This window comes from Canis lupus, chromosome 18 (genome assembly GCF_048164855.1).
Source record: "Canis lupus baileyi chromosome 18, mCanLup2.hap1, whole genome shotgun sequence".
Lineage (NCBI taxonomy): Eukaryota > Metazoa > Chordata > Mammalia > Carnivora > Canidae > Canis > Canis lupus.
In genome coordinates, this window is record NC_132855.1 from 32,341,233 (window position 1) to 32,358,733 (window position 17,501).

At 36.0% G+C, this 17,501-nt stretch overlaps 1 protein-coding gene across 11 annotated transcripts in view; it reads left to right on the top strand.

Moving 5' to 3' along the window:
• The window catches only part of ETV1 (ETS variant transcription factor 1), a 96,441-nt gene that overhangs the window by 43,737 nt on the left and 35,203 nt on the right, over positions 1-17,501 (top strand). For all 11 annotated transcript variants that reach the window (XM_072783965.1, XM_072783967.1, XM_072783964.1 and 8 more), the window contains 3 exons: positions 5,973-6,102; positions 8,730-8,918; positions 12,914-13,161. In XM_072783965.1, coding sequence (XP_072640066.1) covers positions 5,973-6,102; positions 8,730-8,918; positions 12,914-13,161 — 567 coding nt within the window. The remainder of the gene's footprint in view (positions 1-5,972; positions 6,103-8,729; positions 8,919-12,913; positions 13,162-17,501) is intronic.

Below are 17,501 nucleotides of genomic sequence, written 5' to 3' on the forward strand. Positions count from 1 at the left end.
TTAAAATTAAGAAGTCGTTAAGTTTATTTTGGAAGTACACTCTTAAAAGTCCTGGTATTTTGGAGCTCTTAAATTTAACCATTAGAAGAACCCAGTCATCATTAGTCAGCCTTAAGATGTGGTTTTAAAGGTCAAGCCTCGATCAAAGAAAAAAATGCAAGATGCAGCTCTTGCAACTCTTTCTGCGGCTCCTCCTCCTAAAGATCTGGTTGTCCGGAGGAGCCGGGGGTCATAAAAGTTTGCCTGGAAACGCCCCTGAGGAATGCCTGAGGGAGGCTGCAGATTTGACAGATGTGTTTTCCGAACTGTCCAAAGTCAGGGGTAAAGATAGAACATGGTATTTATTATTTGAATGATCTTTTCTTTGTAAATGAAATGAAGGAGTTAACTCCCGCAATTTGACACGGTGGAAGACAGAAAGATTCACTTTAATTAAAACTTACAAACAATGCAGATGCGTGGCACCGTCTGTGTCAGACCCAGCAAGGTCCGTACAGTCAGCGAAATGAAATGTACCTAGCAGCCCGGCAGCAGGCTGGAGCCGTGTTCAGTGAAAGTAATTTAATTAGTGTTGATCATGACTCCAGATGATGGTGATTTGATAAGGAATAATTTAGTACTTAACAGCCTTTTACATGCACCAACTCCATGTGGGAAGGTAAAGCAAATTGCACAAAATGAATGTGCTGCGTTCACTTGTGCCAGTGCCAGTGAGCTGGAAAACTGCCTGTTAGCAGACGCTCAGCCTCTCAGCCCTGTGAAGAAACACCCGACCCGTTCTCGGCTCAGCCCTGGGGGGAGTCTCCTACTATCCTCCCTTAAGAATAAATAGGAGAAGTCACTTTGGTGATCTAGAATCTCTAGGAAGAAAGAGATGGAAAGTGAAAATGGGGAGAATAAAGTCACATGTGGTTCTTGTGCAGAGTGCTGGAGATCTTCAGATTGGCTCCCCCCCCCCCCGCCTTTTTTTTTTTTTTTTTTCCCTCACAGCAATTAAAAATCCCAAGCCAACTTAAATTCACTGGATTACTTATTTGTTTTACATTTAGGAAAAAAAAAAATCACAGTTCCGAGGGCCCAGGATGATTAAGAGGCCCACACACGTTGCATGTGTTAGAGACACATTCCTGTTGTGGAGTTATGTTAGGAGTAGGGGAGCCCCAAACTTCTGGATTTGGAGAACCTGTGAAAATCCTCAAGTGTGCGCATCTACTAAATAGAAAGAGGTTGTTAGATTTTTTTTTTTATTTTTTTTTAAGTCTTTGCAAGTACTGGATCTATTTCAGTGCCACACACACTGGATCCAGGTAGGGATAAGCATCACAGTGGATTTGAAATTAGCCCAGTTAGGAGAATCACCTAGAAATTTTTATAAGATACAGAATCCTGATGTATATCCCAGCCTTAATGAATCATCACCTCTGAGAGTGGTGTATTGGTTTGTTTAGGGCTGCCATAACAAAGTACCACAAACTGAGAGGCTTAAAAAGCAGACATTTACTGCCTCGCAGTTCCAGAGGCTTGAGGTGTAAGATGAGGGTATTGGTAGGGTAGTTCTGAGTGCTGTGAGAGAGTAGCTATTCCATGCATCTCTCCTGGCTTCTGGTGGTTTGCTGGCAATCTTTGGCACTCCTTGGCTTGTAGAAGCATCACAGCATCTCTGCCTTTATTTCCTGTGGCATTGTCCTTTGTGAGGGTCTCTATATCCTAAATCTGTTTTATAAAGACTTGAATCATATTGGATTAGATTCCACCCTAATGACCTGATCTTAACTAATCTTCTCAGAAGGTTACATCATGAGTTGTACTGGGATTAGGACTTTAACATGAATTTTGGAGGGGACCTAATTCAACCTATAACATCTCAGGCCTGGGAGTCCCAGTTCTGTCTTGTTTTGTTTTGTTTTTCTCAAAAGTACCTGGTTAAATTTTATGATTGGTCAGATTTGGGATCAACTTGCCTCTGATAGCTTTGGAGGGTTCCTTACATCCTTTCATCTTAAGTCAATTGAGGAAGCTCATGGAACCAGTCTGAAAGCAGTAGAGCTGCAGGCAGTGTATTCACTAGGATGGATAGTACTTTTTCTTCTAAGTTGATATCAGTAGATACTTTGATAGGAGTCTACCGTTATGCTAGCAACCATTCCTGATGGCACCCCAGATTTGTCATTCCTCCCCTGACTCATCTGGAATGATTTATCCTGTCCAGTTAAAAATAAAACACACTTCTAAGATCCATTCTCAGATGGGTCTGCTGGAAGAAGAGGCCAGACATGTTCAAGTATTTTAAGTTGTGTAGCATTGCTTGTTGCCCTCATATTTTCTTTAGCATTTTAGTTGGGATATGCTGTCATTATTATGTAAGTTTTTAACTGCACAGTTTGATGAATTTTACATATTTGTACATTCATAGAAGTGGCACTCAGAGCAAGGTATAAGTATTCCCAGCACTGTAGCAGGTTACTATTGCCCTTTCTTAGTGATTAACATTCCCATCTACCAATGGAAGGGAATTTTTTCACTGTCAGTTTGGTCTGTTCTTGAAATGAACTTACTACATACTCTTTTGTGTTTGACTTGTTTTACTCCTACATACTCTTTTGTGTTTGACTTGTTTTACTCCACTCCACATCTATGAGACCATCTATATTTTTACATGAGTCAGTAATTTGTTCATTGTTGTTCCTGCATAGTATTTCATTGTATGAATATGCCATGAATCATTTACCCATTTTCCTGCTAACGAACATTTGAATTTGTCCAGTTTTTGCTATTTTGAATAAAGCTGCCATGAACATTCTTAGACATGGCTTTGTGTGAACATATGCAGTCCCTTCTCTTGGATCTGTCCCTAATAGTGAAATGACTGGGTCATGGGTACATTTATATTGCAGCCTTAGTGGATGCTGCCAAAGAGTTTGCCAAAGTGCTAATACCAATTTATACTCTCAGCAACATATATAAAAGTTCCTGTTGGCTCTAGGTCTTCTTCAAAACTTGGTAATGTCAGTCTTTTGGAGCTTAGCCATTCCAGTGTGTGTATAATGATAATCTTATGTGGTTTCATTTGCATTTTCCTGATAAGTAAAGATGTTGAATACCTTTTTACATAGGCTTTTTATTGTTGTTCATTTGTTTGTTTTACGATTTATGAACTGCCTGTTCAAGGCTTTTGACCATTTTTAATTGGGTCATTTGTTTTGTCTTAAATTTGTAGTGATTCTTATTATGGTGAATATGAACTTTTTGTCATCTCTCTATTGAAAACATCTTCTTGGAGTTTGTGGCTTACTCTGTAGTCTTTTAATAGTGTTTTTGATGAAGAGACGTTCTTAATCTCAGTGAAGCATAATTTGTAGGTTATTCTCTTTTATGGTTAGTGCTTTTAGAGTCCCATTCACTAACCCTATTCTCTCTCAAGGCCTCAAAGACTTTTAAGATACACTACTATTGGATATAATAGTAGTTTGTGATAGATCTGGTATTTTGATAAATATAATACACTTTATATCATACTGTATATTTATTCTTGAAGTCTCACCTATTTTATCCATACAAGTTAGATGCAGTCTCTCAGGTATAATGATTTGGTACTACTTTGAATGACAAATTGAGTTCCTGATGTGTTGCTACTGCTTTTTCTTAAGAAAAGTGTAAAACCCAATACGTAACCCAAAGTGCTGAACTTGGGCATACCATTTTACTGTATATGTTCAAAGAAGTAGTAAATAGTTGAAAACTATTTGTTAAGAAAGCAACAAATGTATAGTCAGTGGTTTCATCATACAATATTTGTCATTCTAAGAAGCAGTACACAAACCCACACAGGCAGAAAATTTTCTTATTCAATACTACTTTAAATCTTTTGTGGATTTTTTCACATTTTAAAAAGTTTTTATCATGCAAATTTGAGAGTTAAAGGTAAAGAGAATAATGTAATGAATTCCCACCTACCCATCAATCAGCTTTAAACATTTATCAATATTTTTCTAATTTGATTCATCTTTCATACATTTTTCTAGACTATTTTATTTTACTATTATTTTTAAAGATTTTATTTATTTATTTATGAGAGACACACAGATAGAGAGAGACAGAGACATAGGCGGAGGGAGAAGCAGGCTCCACACAGGAAAGCCTGATATGGGACTCCATCCCGGGACTCTGGGATCACGCTCTGAGCCAAAGGCAGATACTCAATTATTGAGCCACCCAGCCACCCTCTAGACTATTTTAAAGAAAATCTCAGACATCTAATTATTTTCTCTAAACACTATATGAATCTCTAACATTAAATCTTTTTTTGTGTAATTACCATTCCGTTATCACATCCAACAAATTAACAGTAATTTCTTAAATATCTAATATCCAGGCCATATTTAGATGTCTTGTTACCAAATTGCCTTTTTATAGTTTTTTTTTCCAATTAGAATCCTAACAAGTCCTCACGTTCTCATATCTCTTCTGTCTCAATAACTTCTGACTTGTTAAAGTTAGTGAGCATGAATCCCTTGACATGTGAAAACACATGTAATTTCTCCTTTGTTTCTGTTCCTCTACTCTCTATTTTAAGTAGGCATGTTAAACTCAGAGTATATCAAGAAAATACTTTCAAATAGACCATCCACTGGAATTATTTTATTACTTTTTGTTAAATTTTTCTTAGATAACTAATTTAGGTGAAATGTGCCTATTTCTTTGGCAAATGTATACTCTACAATGTTTCAGATGGCTTTTGAATACCATAGAACATTTCTTTCAAAATCATATACATGTATTTTAACAAGTAGCATATATTTGCCTATAGCTTGGTAGTTCTTGATATCAAATTATTATGTTAAATTATATACGACATTCAAACGAGTACAGATTTATAATGCTTGTTATGTCACAATCAAGATTGAATGGCATCATAAACCATGAAGTTTCTCTTGTCATACTGTCCTTTATAGAATACAGACTTAGTATTTTGTGTTTTAATTCCAATTCTTAAAGGAGTTAGAATTAATCTCCCAAATGTTTATTCTTCTTGTGTCTCTTTCTTGATTAATCATTTGTGTATATCATACATGAAAATAAAATCCATTCTCATGTGTATCTTTTTACTAATTTTCCTTTTATACTAAAACTTCTAATAGGATCTCTAACAGGAATTGTTTTCAATTTCATAAAGAAGAATGAAAATATATATAGTGTTATGTATTGGCTTTAAAGCTGTTTCTTCCCAAACATACATATTCCTCTAGCCTTCATATTTTATATGATCTTTATATTATATTAAGCATTAATATATAAGTATAACCATTAAGTCATATGAAAAAGGAGAAAATAGCCTTTGATACAGAAGAATTATTTTGTGGTAGATTACATTTGACATATCATTTTCACATATTTCTCACATTTTATCTCATAATTCTTCTAAGTAGAGTTAGCAGAGTTATTTTATAAATGAGCATTGGCCTCAGAGACATTGAATTGTTTGCCCAAACTTTCATCAGTTACCACTGGACCTGCACTTTGATTTTCTTTCTTATAGTTCAATTGCCATTCCATGAAACCATTACTATTGATGGGCTCAAGATATTTTCCTTTCAAAGACACTGAAAATTGTGTTTTAGTCCTCACTTAATTCTTAGATAATCAGTTTTCTTCTTTAATCACTGAATTTTTTGGAAATGTTTTTAAAACTTTCTGAAAACTGAGCTTCTAATTTTGTTAATACAGCTAAGCAAATTATAAGTAATTCACTTTAAGTAATGAGAGTTCAAGCATGCGTTTTGTTAAACAGTAAAAGCAGAAAAAGAATGTAGTTACAGAGATTCTCTAGAATCTTTCTTCCATGAAATTCACTAAATGTGATTTTTCTTTTTCAGTATGAAATGTTAGTGACATTTTAACCAAGAGAAGTCGAACAGATTACTTAATTTCTAACTACATTTAATTTGTGTGGATATTTTTGTTTTGTTTTCTAGTGGCTTTTCATGGCCTACCACTGAAAATCAAGAAGGAACCCCACAGTCCATGTTCAGAACTTGGGTCTGCCTGCAGTCAGGAGCAGCCCTTTAAATTCAGCTATGGAGAGAAGTGCCTGTATAATGTCAGGTAAAGCCATCAGGTGGATATAGAGGGTGGTGGTTTTAATTAGAACTAAAAATCCAGAATAGTATCAGTTCTCAAGTTCTATTTTATATGAATTACATCTTTAGCAGATAACAAGCTAATTAGGTAATGTGTTCAGCCAAACTCTGAAGAACTGTACACTATCTGATCGTACCTTTTAGAATCATTTTAAAGCAATAATTTTCATCCAAATCATTAGTTGCTTTTCTACTGTAGTAATGCATCCTGGATTTGAAAAGAGGGTCTTCCTTGGCATGAACAGCTATTGAAAGTTCTCATTAGAATGAATGCATTATGCACTTTAGATAGAGTCTGTAGAAAAAAATGAAACATTTGGCAGGTCTGAGCAGTACATTAGTTATCTGACAGGCTTTGCAGATGATCTATAAGATGTGTTCCTGGAGAATTGCAATAAAGTTAGAATTTTATAAGGCTTAGTACAGGCTATTATCTATTAAAAAGCCAGTTGTTCCTTTTGATGATAATAAAGGGTGGAGCAGTAAAATTACTTTGTTCATTTGTTAGAAGATTTGATAACATATATGTTCATTAAAAACCCTTCATAGTAAATTGCATTCTGTTACTTTTCATATTGTCCTCTAATTGCATGAGGAGAAGTTGGCTCTGTATATTGAGCATCATTATTCTCAATTACAGTAGAAACTTAGTTCTTAAAAGGACCTCATTTGGAAACTTATAAAAATGACTACAAATATTTGCAGTTTTAGAAGTTACATAGATTCAAGTTCATAATACATTATGATCCAAAAAGTGTTCTATTTTCTCATCTATTTGCAGCATGTAGTGTTATATCCAAGATATATAAGATTCAAGAAACTTAGAATGGTGCAATTTCATGGCAGCTGACCAGTGTTGGGATATTCTATTGCTATTTGTTCTTATAAACTTGTCTTTTATATATGCTTTTTTAGGAAGATTACCAGAGCCTGGAATTATGAGCCAGCTTACTTAAAACTGCAAAGCTTTTATTTAAAAAGATCTCTTGTAGAAGCTCTTAAAGCATAAAGCATACTGAGTTCAGTTAAAAATCATATTGATCAATCTGACTTTTATTTATAGTGTTTTTATTTTTGCATTCTCTCTTTTAGAGTAGTATATTCACAGAATAATTATTTAACATACTGAAAAATTTCAAGTTAATGAACCAGATATGTAGAATTGTCATTGCATTTCGGTACTGATCAGACGTGTAACTGTGAAATTGCTACTGCTTTGGATGACATACCTGACATTCCTCACCTGAATATTTTGAGGTTCTTGGAGACCGATAATTTCCACAGCAATGTATGGGTTAAATTCTAGTACTTCCATCTCTATACAAACAAGATAACTCAATACAGTATTTCACAGAGGAAAAAAAGTAGTGTCCCAGGGCAGAAGATAGATCTTTTTTTTTTTTTTCTTTATAGGGCACGAGACAGGCAAACTATTTTGTAGAAGAGGTGGTTTCTCATTCAGAAATATTGGTAAGGGAAATAGGTAGAACCAAACATAATATGAGTACTGTTGACTTTGTTTTAAAACCAACAGTTGACTTACCCAGCACACACTCCTACACTTCTGTGAAGTATTTTTGCACTTGGATGTAATTCTGTGGTATAGATGTGGCAACTGAATAAATTATTACATAAGTTAATCCAAAAAGAATGTTTCTTTTTTAAGAAGCAAAACTATGTATTGATAATTGCTTTTTATTTTGAAAGAAAATATATTATTTTAACCTAGAAATACCTTTCTTATTCAGTAATATTAGTAAAATTTATTCTCAGTAAATTAGTTTTTAGATTAGGAAAATTCGTTAAATCATATTCCCAAGAGCTACACACAGGAAAGCAACTTAAATTCATAGTGTATGTAAAAACAGGCTTACTCGTTTTATTCTTTGGTAATTGTGTTTAGAAGTTAGACTATGATAATAGGATTTTATTTTTAAGAACCTCATTTTGTACCTATTCTTATACTCCAAGAAAATTTAACTATATCAGAGACATTTTAATTTGCCTCATTACTCTTTATTATCCCATGTGAGGAAGTTAATGCCAGGCATCATTTATTTTATATAAAAAAATGAAAATAAGGCAAAAGGAATGCCTTCTTAAAATTATATCACAAATAAAGGCAAGCCAGGAATGGTCTCCATCTTATGAAACTGAGGTTAGTGTCTTGTTCTAAAATCTTATGTGATATGGAACAATGATAATATCAGAAATATTTAATGACTTAGGAAAGCTCTATCCAACTTGCTTAAGAAGGCATATCAAGAATAGATACATCAATAATTATTTCCATAGTTCCACTTCTCTCTTAGTGATTTTCCATATGCAAAGTTGTTTGTGTAGTAATTGAAACACACATTTTTCTCTTTATGCTGATACCGAGTTATATATTGATTATCCTCTTCTCTGCTTAAGTGTTGGGTGATTCTAAAGATTATGTGTTTTAGGATTACAAAAAAACCAATAGATTTAAAATTCTCACTTTCTTATAACTTGAGCCTGGAATATTTTTTGCTTTTCTTGGGTTGGAAGAAAAATTGTTTAATCGTTCCAAAGAAACAAATGTGCTCTTCTCTTTTGTTCCTCGGGTAGTGCCTATGATCAGAAGCCACAAGTGGGAATGAGGCCCTCCAATCCCCCAACACCGTCCAGCACCCCAGTGTCCCCACTACATCATGCATCTCCAAACTCCACTCACACTCCGAAGCCTGACCGCACCTTCCCAGCTCACCTCCCTCCTTCGCAGCCCATACAAGACAGCAGCTACCCCATGGACCACAGGTAAACTGCAAGTACTTTTTTTTTTTTTTAATGTTATTAGCATCTTGAAAGAAATTCCTGTTACCAATTCTTAGGACCTATGGTAGATTTAAGGTGAGCATATTAATTTTGCACATCTTTGCAAAATATTTTTAGAAAGAGCTTGCTCTATCTGTAGTTATAAATAATTTGTGGAGAAGGTCATTTATAAACATTCCTTTTATAAACATTTAAATTGGTTGCTAAAGTGGAAAATTAATCTATATACTGACATTTGAACATTTCCCTTTCGCTTTGCCTGAATTAAATTGCCTCACTTAAACTTTAAATCAGATCATCCCATTTTTATGAGCATATGTGTGTACTTGTTCTATAAAGTTAGGAGACTAATTTTAGTAGGTGGCTTATGGAATTAGGTTCTTTACCTTAGATTGAATGGTTTAGCTGTACATAGTTTTGCAGAATAGAACTTACTTGATTAAAACTATTTTCCATCCTTTCCAAGTGATGAATATTTAATGTCACTAGATGCATGACCCTGGACACTTCGAATATAAAGTAAAGAGATAGGGACTGAATTATTATTACTTAGAAGGAAGGCAAGAGCCAGAACGTGGAGCTAAGGAGTTTGCTGCAGTGGATAATTCTGGACTCCTAGAGATGAATTCATATTTAAATAAAATATTGGAGTACCTTTAGCACTTTTAATAATACAGCTTAAAACACAGGTTGATTGTATACAGCATCCTTCCTTTCCCTTCTGCCTTGTAATTATATAGAGCCAGTGGTGTGCTGGGAAATGTTTAACAATGGGCTTGATGGGACAAAAGCCAGAAGACGTCATCTGTAGCATTTGATAAGTCTGTGATGTAAATATTCCGATTCCAAGCTGTCTTTGTGACAGCCCTGAAGGTCGAGTCAGAAAGAGATCTGTAGTAGGATACCTTTATTTAGTATTTCTGCTGTTTAGATAAAATAGACTTAAGCTCCAGAGCATAATTAGTAGTAAGATGTAGTAAAATAATTTGTAAGCGGTGAGTTTTGAGTACTTATTGTCTTTGTTTTTAATATAATTTTTAGAAAGTTATACATTGACATCATTTAATTCTTAATAATCCTGTGTTTAACAATTGGCTCACAGTATTTCTGAAAATTTAACAATAAGCCAGTGCAAACTGGCTCTGACACACCATTGTAAAAATAACTCAGCCAAAGGAATCCTCTGGATCAGCAAAGGAAACCAGAAGATGTGTCACTAGCAACTTTCTGAAAATACAGAAATACTCAGATCTACTTTTTTATTGGTTATTTAATGTGATTCAATCTCAAATGCAGTTAAATCTCTTTTGGTATGATGGATAAGATAAAAGCATTCTTTATAATGTGAAACTAAGCCGGATTTTTTCTACCTTTGTTTCCATCACTAAGTCCTCTTGTGCTTTGGTTATGAAATGCCTCCTATGATCTTTCCCTTTTCACTCCGTAGACTTGAGACCTTGTCAGCGCATGATGGTATGTGCATCTGTGTAAACAGTTTTGTAAATACAGATGAAAGAAATCTTATTGCAGGGTGGGCCATTCAACAGATGCACATTGTGCAGAACTGGAAGGAAGAAGGAGTCCAAACAAGAAAAGCCAGTTTTATTTTGTCCACTTCTGGTGACTTCCCAGAGTCCCCAATTCTTGAGGCTCTTGGGCTTGCAGTGAGCATAGGCATTACAGCTTGTGATGTTGGCCCTTTGCGTGGAGCACTTATTTCTTAGGGAAGGTGACTGCTGAACCAGCAGAATGCCTGTGTTTAGGTGACCTAACTTGAAATGCTTTAGCCAAATCCATTTTAGTTTCTCCACTTGAAGTCAAATATTTGAGACTGAGAACAGCCGGCCCGGAACTAGAAGAGGGAAGCTCAGGGTCTTTTCCCACTGCCCCCTACTGAGTTTTGAGGACAGGACCAGCTGGCCAATCCCAGGAAAATCTCTGAAGCCGTATGTTTCTGAGGAGGATTTCTTGGAGGGTTCTAGCCAACAAATGACAGTCCCTCAGTTATAAATAGCAAATTTGCTCTGGGAACAGATCCTTTCTCCAAATAGCCCCCTCCAGCCCAGGCACCCCACCTCACTCTGGGAATGCTTTATGGCCAACTGGGCTGCACCCCTGCTTCCTTTCCTCAGGCTCATTCTGTTCCTTGGGCCAGCCCTTTGGCACGTGTTCCTAAACCCACTGTGCAGGAGCCCTGTCTCTCTTTGTCAGTGTTTCCCTCCACTTATACACTGTTTTTCTGTATCCAAGAATCATCAGTGTGCTCTCCTTACCCATTAACTCTCTCCTAGAAGCTCCTTGAGTCCCTTTACCTTTATCATTGCCCAGTGTCTCCTAAGAATGGCACGAGACACTTGTAGCTTCCTATGCAGCATGCATGTTACATATATATGCAGTCCTCAGCAGGTACCAACCAGAATGGGGTTGACTCGTAATAACAAATGGCTTGATTCCTTACAAAGCTTTCAATATAAGTATTATTAACTTCCATTTAAGGCTTCACGAGTGAGCTGGTTTCTTATTTTAACTTCAAGTTACAATTTTCTGATTCACTCCTTGACAGTTCTTAATGATAATTTCTGTTTCTTTTTTTGGCTAATGAAATAAGCAAGAGAAGGGAAATGAATGCAGTGCCAGTCAGCCTGTTTTGCAATATCCGAGTTTCTAAGTTTGTTTTCTGCAGGTGTAGGTGGAATTTCAGTGCTTTCTATGGCAGCCAGTAAACTTAGAGTTAAATCACAGGATAGAGAGGAAAGAGCGTTTGTAGAAATGCTGAAGTGATTGCTTTGCCATTCTTTAGCTTTTACCTTATTTTCATTTAATGTTACCAAAATTAAATGTTAACTTTCCAAATTAAAGTCTCAGGAATGCTTTTAGTGTTGGGGGCAGGGGATCAGTTAATAGGTTTATATTTGCTCAGAGAAATGTTGGGTAGGTTATTTTTAAGCACTCTTGGGGCATTTTAGAGTACTTTTAAATCTTTAATTAATCCACATCTTTGTGGTGGGTCAATGATATTATGGATGAGAAACACAGAACCAAACGATTATGTGATTAGCCAATCATTACACAGCATAACCAAGAAGGAAGGAAGATGGGGATTCGCCGCCAGCCTTCTAGTGAGGCCTCAGAACTTTCTCATGACCTTACAGGGCAACCTGTCCTAAGTCTACTCAACACATACATCTTGTTTTCATCTTTGGAGGCCTGCTGTATATTTGATGCTTATTTTTTTTTTTATCAATCCGATATCTTCTTTGAAGGTATCGGAAGCTGATGTATTCCATGCTGTTGTTTGATGCTAAAGAGGTGGTCTTTTAAAAACCAGCTTAGATTTTAGTCTCTGTAAAATTTCCCATTTTATTTCTCACCAGAATACAATGTTTTTAGAACATTATTGGTGATTTAAGAATCCTGCCATTTGAGAGGAAGGTCATTCCTCTCTTGCTTCCTCAATAACTGATGGTAAGGGAAGGAAAACCAATAAGTAGGTTAATAAAAACCTGGTTGATCTTTGGTATGTTTGTTGATTAGCTTGGTAACAGCTAAGGGACAAAGGATGCAATTTGGAATCAGATTCTGTTTTTCCTGGTTTGTTTTTTCTGTATATAATTACTTGAGACTCTATTAATATGGAAATTTAGTAAATGATCCAGTTTGTTTAGAATTTTAGCTGTTAGGATGTGTGTTTCCTCAAAACAGTACACTGTTCTCCTATCCCTACTCAGAACACACCTTTAATTCACTGTAGTGTACTAAAATGGTGCTTCAAGAGACAGATTATCAAGGAACACAAGTCATATTATGATTTTAAAACATGGTGCCCCTAGGAAGGAGAAATCTAGTCCTTGTTAAAGATTTGCACTTCGGGACAGTTGGTATCATGCTCATTAATCAAACAGTTGAAAATTGTATCAGTATTTTAAGCAGTATGGGTTTTTACCTTTTTATTTAAAACATGCTCTCTTATTTCCCAGATTTCGCCGCCAGCTTTCTGAACCCTGTAATTCTTTTCCTCCTTTGCCGACAATGCCAAGGGAAGGACGTCCTATGTACCAACGGCAGATGTCTGAGCCAAACATCCCCTTCCCACCTCAAGGCTTTAAGCAGGAGTACCACGACCCAGTGTACGAACACAACACCATGGTTGGTGGTGCAGCCAGCCAAAGCTTCCCTCCTCCTCTGATGATTAAACAGGAACCCAGAGACTTTGCATATGATTCAGGTAGGCCCATGCTTTAAGTGACATTTAAAACATCTTTACACTTGCTTGTCACTTGATTAGTGTTGGCATCAGAATAAGCAGCACATGACCATTTGGTGTGGAATCTTCCTGATTTTATCCTTTCTTTGAATCCTCCTCTCTATATGAAGTTGGACTATTAAACCATTTTGGCTTGAGCCAATGGTTGAAATAGTGTCTAGATATGAATCCAGTCCAACGAGAAGTGTAATTTGTAAAATTAGGCACACTCTCAGTCCAAGAGAGTAACATTGTAATTCTTCTCTTAATTTTGAGCTTTCTTTCCATTTTGCTACTGTAGCATTATTTAGTGACAATGCTTCCAGAAAGTAATATTCTTTTGTATTGGCTCAATTTATTGCTTATAACTGTTTTTTCCTTTATTGATGGCAAGATTCCAATGGTCCAGAAGTAAGGATTCTTACATATTAGAAGAAGAGTTTCAAAATGGTTAATTCATAGAGCTTAGCTTTGGTCTCACTGAACCAGAAAGCTCCCATAGAATAATATATCAAGATGGAGAAAAGGAGTCTTCTGAAAGTAAGGAAATGCAAGTCGGTTATAAGTATGATGACCAACTTCACCAACATGTGACCTTGAGACTTTAGAAGAATTACTTAACTCACCTCATTTTTACCTGTTATAATCTCAAAATCAGGATGCCAGCTTTTCAGACATCTCAGAAATTTTGAAAGAAAGTATGAAATAAAAGCTAATGCTTATAAAAAGGGTACCATGCTCCTACAAAACACTATTAACATTGTAATAGATGGTTGTGAACTTGGAAATACTTGAAAATGGCATAATTTTCTCATTTAGATGCAACATTATGGATGTTCTCTGTGAGGAAACTGTTGCTTCTCTAGGAATAATTGCTGATTTTTCTATCATATCTACTTGAGGAAAAAATTGTCTCTAATTTGAGTTTTTAACTTGCATAAAGTTACCTGCTTTATTTATTTATTTATTTATTTATTTATTTATTTATTTATTCCCTACTTCATTATAAACTGCCCTTGAAGCTCAGCAAGCAGGAGCCCTACAACTCAGAGTCTTCCTTTGGCCACTATTCTTCTTTGCAAGAGGAATTGCCTACTCAGAGGTCATACTTCCACTTCTAGAAAGAGCACCAACTACCAAGGGCCCCTGAATCCCCTGCCTAATTGGCCCTAAGTCCACTTCCAGAGCCTGAACAGTTTCATCCCAGGCTCAGTTTTCTGAAGGCAGAACACATCATTCTTGTGTTCACTTCTAGGTCCACCGGGTAGCTGTTTGTAGTAGAATGAGGTTGGAGCTTGGATGTGCCCATGTCACTGTGTGTGAGGCCCTCATGGTATATGGCACAATGTGAGGTTAAGGGATGGGAAAAGAGAAAGGAAACAGGGTGAGCTAGATTCTGAAGACTAGAAACTGGTTCTATACCATTCTATTCTAACGCTAATCTTAGAGTTTTCCTCAAATTCTAAATTTGATGTGGCCTTCTAGGTTGTTGTAAATGATATATTTCCAAGGCATCAGAGGAGAAGACATATTTACTTATCTGTTGGTTGGTTTACAATTTAAAAAAATTTAAACATATGGCATGAAGCCTTCATTTGAATGCTTGTCTGTAATGCTCTGTAATTTGGGGACTAAATGTACCTGAAATGTACCATAGCAGTTTCAGTTTAGAACTTCTTATATTTGTCCATAGTTTATGTCCATAAGTAAGAGTCCTATAATATAATGGATTTTATTATAGATAGGATTCATTTTTCTCTGTAAATATAAAATCCTTTTAACTGATGTTCTCTTTTTTCCCCAAAACCCTATTTTTATTGGCTGCACATTTTTTTGAAGTCACCATGATTTCAAGAATCTTTACATGGAAATCATATAAAATAGCCAAAATAATTTGTTCAAAAGGACTTATAAAGCATAGCATTTAGAGAGTATCTCTGTGTGTTGTAGAAATGTTTTTATGTATAGCAAGATTTACACTGAAACCATTTTCTTGATTCTGTAGTTAGCTCCATATATATAAATATATATAAATATATATATGTATCTTTGCCTTACATTTATGTTTCATGCAAAATTATGTATAACATGGTGTTGAGCATGTGTAACTTTTCTTGAGAAGATGCATTATTTGTGGGTCATACATAATATGAACTTCAGAGCTGGTCACTGTCTGACCCTCAAAAGCACAGCTCTAGCCAAAAAAGCATAGTCCATGTCTTAGCTCAGGCTGCAATAGTAAATTACCATTGACCGGGAAGCTTAAACAACATATATTTATTTCTCACAATTCTACAGGTTGGGGTGTCCTAAGATCACGGCGCCAGCAGAATTAATTCCTGGGAAGGGCCCTCTTTCTGGCTTGCAGATGGCTCCTTTCTCACTGTGTCCTTTTATGTGGCAGAGAGAGAGAGAGTAAGCAAGCTCTGATCCCTCTTCTTATAACAGCACTGATTCTGTCATGGGGGTCCCACCCTCATGACCTAATTCAACCCTCATAGGCCGCATCTCCAAATTTGGTCATACTGGGCATTAGGGCATCTGTAATGAATTGTGGGGGACATAGTCATTCTGTCAGTAACTGTCTAGTATCCTGTTTTAAAGGTATATAGGGTATGTCTATTGTTAGGTGTACCATATATCTGGCAAATGACTTGTAGAATAGTTGTTTAATATTTGAGAAGCTGTTAATTTATATTCCTTTCTTCTCGCTAAATTCTATTGCAGGCCACTAAAGTAGTTGAATAGCACCTTTGAATTCTAATTTCAGTATTGCCAATAAGATACAGTTGTGTTTTGTTTCAGTATTTTTTTTTTTTTTTTAGATTTTATTTATTTTATTCATAGAGACACAGAGAGAGAGAGAGGCAGAGACACAGGCAGAGGGAGAAGCAGGCTCCATGCAGGGAGCCCGATGTGGGACTCCATCCTGGGACCCCAGCATCAGGCCCTGGGCTGAAGGCAGCGCCACCGGGGCTGCCTTGTTTCAGTAGTTAAATTGCAAAGTTGTATCTTCTGGTTGTGGTCTAAAAAAACTTAAGTAACAGTTTGTAACCAGTGCCTGTGAAAAATTAATATACAAGTATCAAAATGTATTTTCCTGGCCACCAAATCACTGCAGTTCAGTAGTGACACATCTGCATATGTCATACATTTATACACTGCAGTCAGCAAGTATGATCTCCAGATATTTTGTTTTGTGGTCATTAGTTCTTTCATCTTTGCTGAGAGCACATTCAATAACCTTTTTAGAGAATTTAATGTATTTATCACTGGATCATTGATTTCTTGGTTCACTTACTAACATTGAACAAATGGGACATTAGAACATAGTTTATGTGATTTAAAAACAATGCAAAAACATTTCATAGTTTACTCGGCATCTGTGATCCAGAGATTTTCATTTCAAGAGGCCTCTAGAACTCTTTATTGCTTAATTCAATATAACATAAATGTTGTGAAAATAAAAGAAGCTTTGTAAGTGAAAAGGCAGCATGATTATGCTCTAATAAAGCCTGACATTAATTATGACATGGGAAATGGAAGGTCTATTAGTTATAATTATAATTACAGGAATGCAATTTCAATTGCCGAATATTCAAGCTAAAAAATGCAAAATATTATGTTAGTAGAGTAGAAATTTTTCTTCGGGAAAAGAGAAGAAAACCTGGATCAGAAGACACTAAGAAGACTCAAAAAAATGATACTTAGGACCAATTTGGTGACCCAGTACAGTGTAATCATGATTCTATTAGGATATTAAGTTCTAAACAATTACATCTGTTATTATTGTTTTCTTTCTCCTCTTCTCTAGCCTAATAGTACTGCACAAAGCAATGCACAGGTTTTTTGTTAGTTGGTTAATTTCACCTGAATCCAACGTGATTTTCTCTTTCTTGCCCTAATGGCCAGGTGACTACATTAAAAGGGTTGAGTCAGTGCGAGTGCCGTATGCAATGGCCCATTTTCATAGAATCATAGTTATTTTCCCGTTTTCATGTTTGCATATGAGGTGTTGCAGATTCACAATGCCCAATGAGGCAAGTGCTTTATGTATTCAAAACAACATATTTTTTTAAAGATTTAATTGATTTATTTGAGAGAGAGAGAGAGAGAACACCAGCAGCAGGCAGAGGGAGAGGGAGAAGCAGACTCCCCACTGAGCGGGGAGCTTGATGTGGGGCTCAGTTCCAGACTCCAGGATCATGACCTGAGCCGAAGGCAGCCAGCTACTTAAACCAGCTGAGCCACCCAGGCACCCACACCCAGAGCAACATATTTCATTGTGGAGTTTTTTGTGTTAGTTGATTGGTTGGTGGTTG